Source organism: Mercenaria mercenaria, chromosome 4, assembly GCF_021730395.1.
Source record: "Mercenaria mercenaria strain notata chromosome 4, MADL_Memer_1, whole genome shotgun sequence".
NCBI classification, from domain to species: domain Eukaryota; kingdom Metazoa; phylum Mollusca; class Bivalvia; order Venerida; family Veneridae; genus Mercenaria; species Mercenaria mercenaria.
Window position 1 is genome coordinate 81,088,740 of NC_069364.1, and position 15,166 is coordinate 81,103,905.

The 15,166-nt window shown below is 34.7% G+C and overlaps 1 protein-coding gene across 5 annotated transcripts in view; it reads right to left on the reverse strand.

Annotated features, from left to right (window-relative positions):
* The window catches only part of LOC128556481 (protein TFG-like), a 44,428-nt gene extending 30,904 nt beyond the window's left edge, over positions 1-13,524 (reverse strand). For 4 of the 5 annotated variants that reach the window (XM_053541787.1, XM_053541786.1, XM_053541783.1 and 1 more), the window contains exons 1-6: positions 13,433-13,524; positions 7,235-7,455; positions 6,886-6,969; positions 6,052-6,072; positions 3,659-3,817; positions 518-685 (exon numbers count right to left, since the gene is read on the reverse strand). In XM_053541787.1, the coding sequence (XP_053397762.1) occupies positions 518-685; positions 3,659-3,817; positions 6,052-6,072; positions 6,886-6,969; positions 7,235-7,421 (619 nt within the window). In that variant the 5' untranslated portion in view covers positions 7,422-7,455; positions 13,433-13,524. The remainder of the gene's footprint in view (positions 1-517; positions 686-3,658; positions 3,818-6,051; positions 6,073-6,885; positions 6,970-7,234; positions 7,456-13,432) is intronic. The other variant, XM_053541785.1, reaches the window with a different exon arrangement.
* Between the last annotated feature and the right edge of the window lie 1,642 nt (positions 13,525-15,166).

Sequence of the window (15,166 nt, forward strand, 5' to 3'; positions counted from 1 at the left end):
CTTTTATAACTTTGCTACACTATTTTTTTCTAGACTGACTTTTCCTGCAGGCCAGTCAGAATTTACATAAACTTGCCTGCACTACTATAATTATATTTTGAAAGAAAATATATTTGATATATATTCCTTCTAACAGAGAAATTGTTTTTGTTATCCAGCTTTGCAGAAATGACTTCATTATATGAAATAATTAGTTTTAAAGCTTTTGGAACAGAGAAATTACTTTTATATGCACCTTACATCTGAGGTTGCCCAAGGAAACATACCTGGCAGTTTTGTTTTCAGCAATTTATTTTAGCTCAGTTCTGATGAAAGGCTTTCAGCTTATTTCAGTAACGTTTGAGTCAGCTTCATGGAAAACCCAGTGCTAGTGTCATATGAGGCATTGTCGTGATCTCCTGGTTGAGTGGCGAATACCCTACCCACCATATAATTGCTCCCCTTCTGGCAGTAATTATTTTTAATTTTCAGAGGCAAATGGGCAATCCTTATTCCTAACACTAAATTAATCACTTACCATCATTTGAAATACCAAAAGATGACATAACTTTATTCTGTTGGTCGCCTGCTGATCTCTGACTAGACAGAGGATCAAATTCTTTACTACCACCTTGACTCGTCTGCGGCACAGCACTAGGTCTTGGCGATGCTCTCTGTGGACTCTCAGAAATTTTTGGTGGTACAACTGAAACAGAAAATTAAAATTTTGCAAGTAGTACATCACAAACAAGTTACATTAAACTTGCAATGTCTTTATGATTAGTTTTTAACAATACCAAAGGTACATTAGTACACTGACTACTTATACTATATGCAGAAGGCTTGTTAACACCATTTCAAAACAACAGAATTACACAGACAGTGTTAATATCAGACAAAATTCTTTATTTATTGGGCAGAAACTGTTTTTAGTATCAAGGTCGCTGTGACATTGATCTATGACCTACTGATCCCCAAGAAGGGACCACATACTGACCTAATGCAAGCATCTTTTAAAGTCTGAGCACTGTGAGACCAAGTAGTGAAACAAAATGGACTACCTCCTAAGCAACCAATGGACAGGCTATCCCCTCTTCTTCAAAGTGGGGCACAACAATCACTAGACATGTGTACTAACAAATAAATCAGTAATCGGTACCTAAGAAAACAGCTCATCTTTACTAACATAAAAATGTTCATGTCTTTTCAGTAACAGAAAACAAACAATATCCATACAATGACCATTAATTTCATCAATGGAACAGTATATTAACACCCAAGATACAAAGACATTTTCATTCCACTAATGTATATTTTCCAATAAGAAATGAACTTCTTGCTAGGAACAATCGCTTTACAGCAAAAACTATTTCTATTTTCATGGTGGTGCAAGCCCTAGAAAGGTTGAGCTGTATCAATTGTTATTATAAATGTAACAATCAGGGCTTCGGAAATTTGCCGGTTTGTCGGTTTTGGACCGATTTTTGACTTTTCAGACCGATTCGTGAAGTGAAAAAACAAAAAAAATAGGTCCCGTAAAAATGGAGAAAAGTATAAATTTCGGTCTGATATCTCAATACACGATCACCTGCCAAGTAGGAAATTGTTGGTCGCACCTTCAGATAATCAATAAACGTGTCAATCGGTCTGATTGTCACTTTGATAATCGGTCCGTAATTAGCGTGTGACGCAATCAGTGCTCGCGCGGCACATCCTTTAATGTTTGCAGACAGCCGACTGCGGTGTATTAAACATTTTTGACTGGTTTCCTAACGTTTCTGACTGGATCCAAATCATTTCAACGGGGATCCACTTCTTTTATTTAGAATCCGACGGATGGTTTATTTCAAAAGGCTATGTTTGATCACGGCAACAAACAAATGGTCGCTGCATTTAATCAAAGAGCTATAATTGTACATTATAGGTCTTTGATTTAATGAGACATCACATGGAAAACCGATAAAAATAATTTTTATAATTACTTGATTTGAAAAAAATTACATGATTCATTTGTTGGGGCTCCAGTTGAAACAAATGCAGAAAATCGTCTTTGCAACGCGACTGTACAAAAAAGAAAAAATGGACGGGCAACCACGAATGATAAAGAAAACCGGAGTGGCATCGGTCTTTTAAAAAACGTTTCAAAATGAAATTTTGTTTACATCAGAAGAGAACATATAACTTTATAAAATGTAGTTGCTTAAGTACAACGTAAGTGAAATGAAATATCCGTGGCCAACCCGCGTGACGTTTTGGTACTATACATGCGGGAAATTCGATCTCAGCCTTCAAATAACGTACACATTCGGTCCGCGACAGAGTATTCTTTAAATACTGAGGCTGTTTAGCAGAGAATATGTGTCGTGTAACTCACTTTGACGCATTGTATTTTATAGAATTCCATCAAAGAATGAGGAAACATCACAAAGTATCTGCCGTGTATACGGTATCGAAGTCACGTGCGTTGGCTTTTAGACTAGTTACGCACACGGTGTCAATGCCTCGTATTATCTCGGAAAAACATCGAAATTTAAACAAAGTAACGATCACACATAACACTGAATAACTGTCTTCATTGTATGGTAACGCGCGGTGACTGGTAACTCAGTTTTAATGCATGACATGCTTATTTCTGTACCCTATCACGTTTTACAAAATATGTAATATTGGGAATGCAGTTGGTGGGGTAGCGCCGATGTCAGGATTTTCGTTTCGGACCGATTGAGTTATCAAAATTTCCGGAGCCCTGGTAACAATAAATAGTAACAAAATTGTACAGCTGAAAATCTTGTTACCATAGATAGTAACAAAGTTGTACGGGTGAAAATCTTGTTACCATAGATAGTAACAAAGTTGTACGGGTGAAAATCTTGTTACCATAGATAGTAACAAAGTTGTACGGGTGAAAATCTTGTTACCATAGATAGTAACAAAGTTGTACGGGTGAAAATCTTGTTACCATAGATAGTAACAAAGTTGTACGGGTGAAAATCTTGTTACCATAGATAGTAACGAAGTTGTGCAGGTGAAAATCTTGTTACCATAGATAGTAACGAAGTTGTACGGGTGAAAATCTTGTTACCATAGATAGTAACGAAGTTGTACGGGTGAAAATCTTGTTACCATAGATAGTAACAAAGTTGTGCAGGTGAAAATCTTGTTACCATAGATAGTAACAAAAGAATACAGATGAAAATTTTGTTTCCATATTATAGTAACAAAAATGTAACTCATTTGAATAAACAAGTGTGCACAACATTATAACTGTTGATTAATACAGCACACTGCAATGTTGAACTGTGTTTAGTTATATTTATTTATCTATTTTGTTGGATTTAACGTCGCACAAACACAGTTATAGGTCAGCTTTGCTTGTGAGGAAGACCCCAGGTGCCTCTCCCTGCAGTATTTCATCACAAGCCGGCACTTGGGTAGAACCACCGACCCTCCGTAAGCCAGGTGGCTTCCTCAAATGAAGAATACAATGCCCAGAGTGAGGCTCGAACCCATATCGATGAAGGGCAAGTGATTTGAAGTCAGCGACCTTAATCAGTTATAAACAACAAATAAACATTCATCGTCAATGGCTTAGCCCTCATGCAAATATATATATATTACTGTGCCAATAACCACTTAAGGCATGCCATCGTTTTTTAGTAAAATGTATATTATCACTTACCTTTAGAAGAGCTACTATCTACTGTCGTGCTAGAAGCATCATATGGCTGTCTGTCATCTAGTTTATCTAATAGCTGATTACATCTTTCTCGAATATGTTTTAACTCAGATTTTATCATCTTTATTTCATCTGTCTGTAAAGGTTCTGGTTTACCATTTACTGAAAATAAAACACATTGTTACCGAATGAGCTAAATAAATGGCAATGGGACAGGTGCGCTACAATTTCTGCTACATGTCTCCGGAAGCCCCAAATTGTTATTCTAAGTACCTGCTGATTAATACCAAAAATTTTCCTGTGCCTTTATTTTGATAAAATTTACGTAAAAATATTCTGTACACACATGTATATTGTATACTAATTTCAGTTATCACAAATTGAAGTTAAAAAAAAAAACATAACCTAAAATATGATTATCAGAGTCTAAAAATTACCATGATGTCCTTTAAGACATTTCCCTTGAATATCTTATATACAAAACAAGAGCTGTTGGGGGACAACAATGCTGGACATTCAACAGCCTGTTCACTGAAGAAAGTTAAAAGAATGAATATGAAAGTTCAAAGAGGGATATCTGTAAAAATGTAAAAGAGTTATGGAACCTGTACACCTCATGTCAGATCACCTCAGCGGACAAGTGCGTGAAGTTTTAATTCAATCCTTTTAGTAGTTACTGAGATACCCAGCTGAAAAAGCAGCATAACCTTATGAAAAAAGCAAAACAGAGTTATAGTACCTTTGCAATGCATGACACATCACCACAGTGAACAACCCATTAGTAGGTACTGAGATACCAGCTTATATACAAAAAAACTTTACCAAATTTGGATGTCGATGCATGAGTGAGTGCAATAGCTCTCCCTGTTTTTTGAATGGTCAAGCTAATAAATGTCTATTGACATACAGTACAGCCACTGCGGAACCTTCATTTGACCACCCATCGCCCGCGATTCAATTAAGTGGTTCATTTTCATTGACCCCTCAGGCCTTTCTTTATGCTGATTTTAGGGCCGAAATTCGGCCCCATTCCCCAATCTAAAAAGTATACTTTTTTCCCCACCTTGGCCAAAAATTCCCCATGCAAAAAAAAAATGAAATTAGTTTTGATTTTCAGTCCTGATTTTAACAACTTTTCAGCAAATATATTCCTCCAAACAAAGATTTCGCAAAGTAAATTTCCCCTTCAAAAGGGACCTGGTACCCTTCCCCAAATTTACAAAAAAAAGGCTGCCCCTACAACGGGTGTCCATATCGGATATTTCAGGTGGTCATGAGTGGCCGATAGGATTAAATGCATGATATGTCTATACTTACTAACTGTAGTTAGCCGTGACAGTGATGGTATATTTAGCAGATATCATATTGTTTTACATTTTCTTGAAAGTTTAATTAGAGTTACATTCTTTTGTTTTGTTGAAACAGTTTTTTTTCTATTTTCAGGTCATTGCCAAGCGTATAAATCTTTGATCGTATTGTTCCCTTTTAAATTAATTGTAAATTTTATGCTATTTTTGCAGCTTCTAACAGTTATATCTGTTTCTTACTCTGTTTCGATTATTACAGTACCTAATCACTCTTTGTTTCGTTAGTTTGTCAGTTTTCAAATGTTGAGTTTCTTTATCCTATTCAACGATAACTACTAATCGAATTATCGTTATTAATTCGTAATATGTTTAATAACTTAGTAACTATTTTACTAGTAACCTAGTTTTTGACCCAAAATGACCCAGATTTGAACTTGGCCTAAAGATCATCAAGATAAACATTCAGACTAAGTTTCATGAAGATAGGGTCATAAATGTGGCCTCTAGAGTGTTAAATGTGGCCTCTACAGTGTTAACAAGCTTTTCTTTTGATTTGCCAGACGACCTAGTCTTTGACCCCACATGACCCAGATTCGAGCTTGACCTATAAGTCATCAAGACAATTATTCTGACCAATTTTCAAACTTAAACTGTTGACTCTCGAGTGTTAACAAGATTTGCCTTTGATCTGACCTACTGACCTAGTTTTGACCCAACCACACATTTTTGAACTTGACATAGAGATCATCAAGACCAAAATTGACTCTGACCTAGTTTCATAAAGATTTGGTCACAACTGTGGCCCCTAGAGTGTTAACAAGGCAAATGTTGATGGACTACCTAAGAGGTCTGGTCACAATAGCTCACACTGAGCACAGTGCTCAGGTGAGCTTAAAAAGAAACCTACCAACTTACCTTTAGAATAATCTTTTAATTTATGCCAAACTGCGACCGAAGATAACCCATTAGGTGCTAAACAAGGTATAACTTTTAGGTACTGTTAGTATCAGAACTAAAAATTGCAACAAACATTAAACTGAAAGAAATTAAAGAACTGAAAGGAATTTAACAAAGTACAAAAATATATACGTTCGGTGTCAACGGCTGTATCTGCAAAACATATGAAATCAATGTGTTACGAGACTGGAACAATTGCTCAAATCCTCTAGGTAATGAAGAGAAAAAATAAAAATATTTTCATCACAAGAGAAGAAAGTGATATACTTGAGATTTGACTGATTTAATGCTGACTGACAGACATTATTTCTTAAATACATGCATATTGTGGTCTGACTGTATCAATTTATTGCAAGAGTTGGGAAAACGGAAAACAAAACTGTATTCACTCATAGACAACAGGTTTTCATCAGGCATCATATTTTGTTATTAACACTTATGATTATGCGCGAGCTCTTTCAATTTAAAATACGCAGACAATGTGTCAAAATCTGACATGTATAATAGAATTCTTTTGCATAGATTTAATTGAATTGGAGGATGTAACTTTGTCAATTACAACAAATTAACTAAAATAAAGAAAATATCACAAACAAGTGAAAGTGATGCATTCGATGCTTCACGTTCATGAAACAAGACACGACATGTGTACATCAACATTTATATGGCGTACAGTAAACTTAAAATAAAAGTAAATTCACAATAAAATACATTACAGAAAAGTAAATTTTATCATAATTAATTGCTGAAATAGATACATTTAATGTTAAAATAAAACGTCGATCGCGATGGTCCCTCATGTGAACACTGATTCCTCGCATTCTGTTCATGACCATGAGGTTCAGTCGGGTGTTTGCCAACAGCGAAGGTCGAAGGCTTTTTGAAGGTTCCGAGCTGGCTGTACTGTAAATATGCCACAGAAAGCTATGACTAATATTACTGTACATAAAAGTACAAAATACTTACCAAATAAGGTTATTTTTAAAATTCTACTACACTGTATGGCAAAGTTGAGGTCCGAGCTGTCAAATATGGTTATTAAATCATTATCTGCAAGTAAAGAATTATACACTTTTTGTTATATGCTAGACACACTTTCATATAATACGGTAAAATCATTAAACAATCACTGAGATTTATTTTCACTGACTTTACAATTTTCATCTTGTACAAATCTGAAATCCTTAAACACATGTATGCCATTTGGACTAGAACTACGGAATTTATTGCCCATAAAAGTTCTGCATTTATTGCGAAAATTGTTGCTGAGGAGTGAGCTATAAGACTAAAACTTTTGTTTATATAAAGTTCATACCTTCATCCTTATATTTAATCATTATGTCATCATTTGAGCTCAGTTTGCCCCTGTAGACTCGCTGCATCATAAGAACAAGTTCATCATAAGTAATGTCTTCGTTTGTGATCAAGATTCTCCGTATATCATCCCCAAGTGCTACTTTTATTATCAACTTCCCTGTCAGGTCTATTCCTGGTTCATTCATCTTTTTTTGTTCTTCGGTATACAGCAATAATAATCTGAAAGAAAAGCAACAGAAATAAACTAAAAATTTTTTTGTCTGCCTCACATTTGATCTGCCTTTTACTTGTCTGGCTTAAATGGATGGCTTAGTTTGTGATCTGATATTTTATAGATGCCATCCCTTTAAGCCTTACCCAAATCTGCATTTAATGTACAGAAAACAAACGCATTCAAATATTCAAAGTTATAAAATTACCCATCTTATGTTACTGAAAGTGAAAATGCCATAAAACCTTAGTAACTACTAGTATCAAGCTAAAACCTTGTATTTTTTCATGCATTTAGGTTGCTTGTATATTTCAAATGAAACTGGAACAATCTTAGAGAAAAAGTTTATCTTATAGGCATACAGATACTAAACAGGAAAATGGCGTGGAAAAAAGTGGTAGTCACATAATGGCAGATTCTTCAAATAGTCCTCAGTTTTTTTGCTATGCAGAGCTATTTTCCATATTTCTTTGCATAGATCTCTTTTGCTGAAATCACATGACAGAAATTTTCATGGATATTTAGACCATACACCACCACTACAATTTAGGGTCTCATTTTTTAGCTGATTTTGCAGTTTGTGAGTTTGACTGAAAATAGTTTTCTTGCATCAAACATGACCTCCACTTTTCTTTTGATTTTATTCAGCACTGACATTATTCAAGAAAATGTAAGTTACAGACATTTCAAATGGGTCCTGATTGGAAATCAGGGATGTAAATTTTTTTTCACAACACTTGCCCTGCAGGACTAGTAGCCAGTAAAATCTACCGGTACTCATCCTAAGTGAATAGTCATTAGCCCTAATAAAATTACAACTATCTTAATGACATTTTCAATACTGTCACTTTTATGAAAGAAGTATTATGTACAACAAACAAATTTCAAATATAACACATTGTACACAAATAATATTCTCTTGTACATTACATTCCCATTTTAATCAATCATTATATTAGTTCTGCTTAAATTTTCTTTTCACAGCAGACATTTTTCTTTTACTTTCACTGTATTTTTGTTAGTCCAAATAATAGGACGTTTCAGGACAGCTTGGTAATTTTTGAGTTTTGACTGTCGCTGTCCCGTCACGTCCAAACTTATTCTGCACATTTCTGTTAGGAAATCCTTGGGAACATTTTCTGGTACATGTACAAAGTATTTGTAATGATTATAGGGATTTTTCTAGACCTCTAAAAAGGGCAGGGTGCTGCTAAAAAGGGACAGGGTGCATTGTGCGCATTGCGTACCTTTGTCTACAAAAATCATATGGTAGATTTCCATGGTTTTTGTTGTAATGTCTACATGGTTTTTGTTGTAATGTCTACATTGTAAGGTACTACAGAAAGATCTGAATGAATCTGAATGTCAGGAAAAACAGTAATACCTGTTTGTCTATATAACATGCTTATCATTTATAAATACATGCAGTTTGTTTTATGTTTGCATACATTATTTTTGTCTTGAAAGTTTTCTTGATTAGAAATATACCATAAAGATACTTTTGAATAATCTAATAATTCTGGTGCAAATCTGTCATTATACATTCATTATATTACTGAACGTACTGTTGATACTCGTGTATAAATGCACAATTTTTTTTACCCCGCCCCACCCCTGAATCGTGGGTGCATATTATACAATGTAATCATTACATTTCTGATAATGAATTTATGTTGACATTAAAGCATAAACTTACCTTGCTGACATTTTATGAATGTATATTTTGTGTTTTGTTTCTGCAATTTAGTGTTATCGGCAGTCTGGTGTGTACTGAAACCAGTGTCAGGATAGATATCTCCTCACGCCTGTCACGTTACATTTTCGAAGATTTAAGTCTTTTATTTCAAATTATGAGTTATATTCAACTCATTTGAAGTTTCTACATGAATATTAATGTCTAATTTATGAGAGCAAGTAAGTCTGACCAGTATATTGCTACTTTTTTGGATTTTTTAATGTCTTCGTTTTCCTAACAGTAAAATGCAGATATGTGTAAGGCTTAGAGGGATGACGACTAAAAAATATTAGATCATAAAATAAGTCATCCCAATATGCCAAACAAGTAAGGCTATATTTTTGTCATCTCCACAACCCGGTCGCTCTACAAATAAACAACGGATGTTGGATTACCATGCATTGACAAAGTAAAAAATAAACGGTGACGAAAATAACATTAACTCAGATAAATAAGCTTACAGTACTTCACTACTTGGTTTTCTTGTAATAATTGCATTGATAATAATAATCACAGTAGGTAAGCGATAGAAATTTAAAGGGCTTACCGACGCAAAGTTTGTTATCGTTTTTCGTGATGTAATTCAAAACATTTTTTTGCTGAATTTTGGTAAAGTTAAAAACCTAAAAAAGCACTCGCTGATCGGTCGAGATATATACCACTTGCTGCTATTTTCGCATTACATCTGGTCTCGCGGTATTTGATTTTTGCGAGAACAATGTGCAGTGCTCTCTACAGTAAACAAACTTGACCTACTTTGAAAGCTGATTACGTTTCACACCCTATTTTTGTAAACATAGGTCAATTATTTTTAAATGCCCTCGTCGATCATTTGACAAAGTAAAATCGGTAATGAATTGTGTGTTGTCCATATATTTGACGGAATTACCCTTCACCTGTGTTAATTTTACATAGCAATTATTTTTAATGTCTTACTCACGAAATTTATTTTGAAAATTTAGGGGTCCTATACATTTTACACTTTCACAGGTAGCGCTTTATCAAGTCGGATGCCGTACCGCGAAATTATAATTAACTCCCTTGGCGAAAGTGAAATAAGACACATGCACCGGAAACATTATGGGTTTAAAAGTAAACAAGGACTAGAAAAATGATTTTCTGCTTGAAATAATGGTGGAAAAGAAAAGATTTACAAAGTTAATAGGAAATAATAGCAACGTAATATTGTTTTTCTTTCCTTTATTCATTTATTCCCTTAGTAGCCTGGTTTCTCATGATACCGGTGTACTTAACGTGCGCTAAACGAACGAAACTGAAGAAAACAATTCACCTCAATTGTTTATTTCTTTGCTGCTTCCTACATCCTTCCTCATTCTTATAATGAATTAAAAACTTTAAATATCTGGTTATTGTTTATCAATTCCCGCTGAGTATGATGCCATGTTGTAATCTGACTAATCAAAGTTGTTTCCCATGATACTGGTGTAATCATAAAAAAGTGTCAACTATGGAAAGCCTGATACACAATTATATTAATATTTCCCAATACTTCAGGTGAGTTTACAGTTTATGATTTCAGACAAATTTCAAAAGTTTTTTTCAACACAAAAAGAACACTGAACAGTCTTACACTTAGACTGCATATTACCAAAGATAAACCTTTTACAAGTGATATCTAGATCTATTCTTTTAGACCTAGATCTATCTAGGCCTAAAATTTTGGCAAGAATTTCACCAGCTACCATAATTAAAGAGTAGCAAAGTTATCTTGTGAGAATATACATTAAAATCTTTTTTAAATGACAGACCCATATAGCAAATGCACAGGTTGTACAGGAGCTTAATTGGGTATCATTATATTTTGCATACTGATGTAATTCTATTATTTTTGCCTTAATGGCTTGCCATACTTTCATTTCTCAGAAATGTCCTAAATATAGAAACAACATGGCTTCCGGTTTAGTGACGTCATCAGCAATCAGTCAGACGGTATTTTCGCTAAAAATTTAAGATAATAAACACTGTTTACAGGAAATATAGAGGATTATTTGACACAGGGGGTGGAGATCAAAGGTAGAAAATCATGTTTTAAATGGTTTTGTCTAAAAAGGTAAACAACTCTCCAGTAAACCTGACATTTTCGCAAAAAAATGTGTGATACCGAAGAGAGGCTTCCGTTTTACTCCAGTAATTATGTCAACATCTGGTAGGCGGGGCTAACATAAAAGTCTCGCAAGAAAACTGTTTACACCGGTATCATGGAAGCCCCGGTACCATGAGAAAGGAGTATACCGCGAAAATATGTGCAAACAGGCTACAGCAAGGTCCACTCTTACTATCCAGACTATAACTAGCCAATGTGAGCCGGCGAGTAGCTGAAAATATTCAGCTCAGAGATGTTTATATGCTGTTATGGATCTCTGCACTAAAACGAATGCCTCTACGAAAGCTAACCAGAATTGTGCCAAGATTCTGCCACGCTGTAATTTTTTATATGCAAATGCAATGAACTCACCTTATATTTTAAAATGTTTCTAATGAATTTTTCTTTTGATTTGGTATAAAATAATCCATGCAACATAATTTGAACACAAGTTATACACACAAGTTTCAAATTGGTACCCCTGTCTGCAATATTGTGTCCGCCATTGCAGTTGTCACCTGATCAGGGTACTCTTCATTTGAAAACCAATATTCGGTATAGAATTGTTATTTATTGACCTTTTCTGAGAACTTAAACTTTCTAGAATATGTTTTTTATAAATTTTTACTGAAATTGATTATGTTTATGATTAAAATAAATGCATTTAAAAGTGAAATTTTGATCTTGATTTTCAAAAATAACCACGTGCTCTGAACTGTTGCATGACGTCATCCGTTTCTTACGAGAGAAGTGTGCGAGATGTTGTGGTTTGATACTGGTTAGTTAACCAAATGGGGTTTCGCCATAACTTATCCTGGATGTACCAATTACCGGTGTATTAATGATGGATATTCCACAATACATGACATTTGATTCATATGCTTACTAAAATTAAACTCATTTTCAAGAAAGAAGTATTTTCTTTTCATTAAAAGTTAATTTTATTCACCTGGGAACAGAATTATCGTCAATAATAGGTCATGTTTTGACCTACCATGGTCGCCATCTTGGATGTTTACAGTTACCTATTACCGGTGGAATTGTGGGAAATAATGCTACTGCATTAAACTTCCATCCAGAAACACAAAAATAACAAGTAAACACAGCTTAAAGTTCTGGCTACTGGATTATTTAATCTGCTGTGGAGAAGAACAGTATATTATAACATATAACATGAATAAAATAAATGAATAATATTACAAACAGCACTTTGTCACATTTTTGTCAAAATCACAGATAAACCAGAATTATCACATTCAGTGGTGATTTAAAGAACTCATCATGCCTCCTTAAAACACAGTACAGCAGTATTTCAGGTGTGTCCAATGACCACACTTATCACACTTTAGCTTGTAATTGTAATGAAATAAACAAAAAACCTTACCACATGCATAACATGCAAACAATATTGAATGAAATTTGATTTCTCATTATTTCTCAGTTCTTAACAATGAAAAGTCGGAAGTTTAGTCCAGTAGTATTGTTCATCAAAAAAGGGCGCCAAAAAGCGCATGTGTGAGGCAGTGCTTGATGACGTCATTTACAAGAGGAAACTCCTTCTGTCACTTATTTTCTGGGGAATTTTTCATAATTCATCGAGTGTTATTGAAGTTTATCAGTAAAGTACTGGGAAAACATATTTTCTATCAATTCATATAGAATAAATAAGTAACTTACCCTTAGGAAGGACATATTTCACGGAGGATACACTTGATGATTAGTCGTGTAATTTTGTAAACAAAGGATTCCGGAAGTGCTCTTAAGGAAGTAAATATTTGAGATTTTCGGACTGCACCGGTAATAGGTAACCACCGGTAATAAGTGATGTGGGGATAATGGATGCGACCATCAGAAAATAAAAATAGGGTCAGTTATGGTAGCCAGAACTAGCCGGCGAGTTGAATTTTACACCACTGGAAATATGTCAATTTTACAAAGAATAAAGAAGAACAGCTGTTTCGAGTGCTGTAAGTTGTAACCTTCTCTGACCAGACGATTCGAGGACCCTGTCCAGGATGACTTATACCCCACCCACACACTTTAAATACTCTGATCATAATGTGAACGTCTGAGAGGATTATTCAAGTATAAACATATACGTATAACTATACAGAAAAAAAATAAGTAAAAGACCGCCCTTTCTCACCAAGATTTATATTTATTTTCTAAACGAGACAAATTGTTGTTTCTGATGTGGCGGCGGCGTCGATTATGCGCTTGCTGAAAGAAAGCGTCTGTAACACATGACTAAATACCAAAAAGGACCTTACTTACAAGAAGAATCTAGCCGCAAGACGAATTACGCAATCGCGCTTTCTCTCTAGTTCAATTTCATTTTAATGCGGGCTTAACAAGATATATTCCAAAAAGAACCATGATTATAATATAGTTCCTTACAAGTGTCGTTTTGTTCCCTGCTCTGTTGCCAGTTTTATTTACAGAAGCCCACGACAAGGCTACGATCTTAAATAATCAGTTCCAATCAGCTTTTTCTGATAAAGTTTCAATTACTCGATCTGAATTTAAATCAAGTTGTGGAATGAGTGGATATTTTCCTAAAATTAGTGACCTTAATTACTATAACTACTTCTGGAATTGAGAAATTATTGAAATGTTTGAAACCTCATAAAGCGGCAGGTCCGGATTGTTTAAAACCTCGTGTATTAAGACAGCTTGCTGATCAGGCCCTTCCCCAGAAATTTTTTAAGGCGCTGGGGTAAAGTTTGAGTGGCGGGATAAGGGGTGGGTGCGGGAGGGGTTTCCCCTCCCGTGATCGATTTTTTTTTAAAAATCGAACCCAAATGGTGCTTTTTTAAGTATACCATATGCAAAAAATCACAACAACATGTATTTCATTACTTCTACATTTTTACATAATCATATAACCATCAATATATCATATACACTACACAGACATGACAGATGTCCACTCCTTTTATATGTATTTTCGAACAACACATATGTCCTTCCACTTCTTTTGTACTAACACTAACAACACATAGGCATTTTTGTTTTCATATACCGGTAAGTGTCTGTCTTTGGCTCTGTGCCATTCCTTTACTGCACCACTGAAATTTAAGTCATTCAGTTTTTGTCCCTGCATGGACACCATGAGTAAGGCATTAAGCACTTTCATGCTCACTGGTGAATGGTGGGTGGTCTTTACACATTCAACTGCTGAAACCTCTCTCACAATCTGAAAGTACAAAAAAAAGTATTTGTTATTTTCCCAGAGCAAGGATAACCAAGGATGGATTTATATTGTAAAAGTTCCTAATATTTGACATTTATCTTGTGTTCTTCTGCACAATGAATTGCAACAGTATTTCTGTTAAATATTTGTGGGTGTTAACAACACCATTGCAGCTTTTTTACACACAGAAGCAGGTTCTGTATTTCAAGTTTAACTATGTATTTTACTGCAAGCAGCAAGTTTCAGAAAGAACATGTATACACACCAGCTGTGGAGGTTGGTAGAAGCAGTCCCTGATAGTAGAGAGTTTGAGATTTCAACCTTCGCCTTCCCCTTCAACGTCTCTTGCGAAGTTAACGTATGAAGATGAAGTTCGATTAAAATTCCTTGAGATTTCAAACATTAGAATGAACCTTACTAGCTTCTTTTAATCCGCCCATTCAATTTATCCGTAATTATGATCGTTTTTTTCGTGCATTTTGATACCAATTGTCCGAAAGGGCAGGAATTTTACAAGAGGTTTTAAAAATGAAAAAATGAAAATTAAATAAATTTCAATTAATATAATCATCGCATGGATATTAGAGCGATTACCAACAAAAAAAAAACAAAAACAACAACAACAACAAAAAGAAACACGATAAAACAATGTGAACAATGTAAAAACTCGTTAGTGTTGCTCCAAAC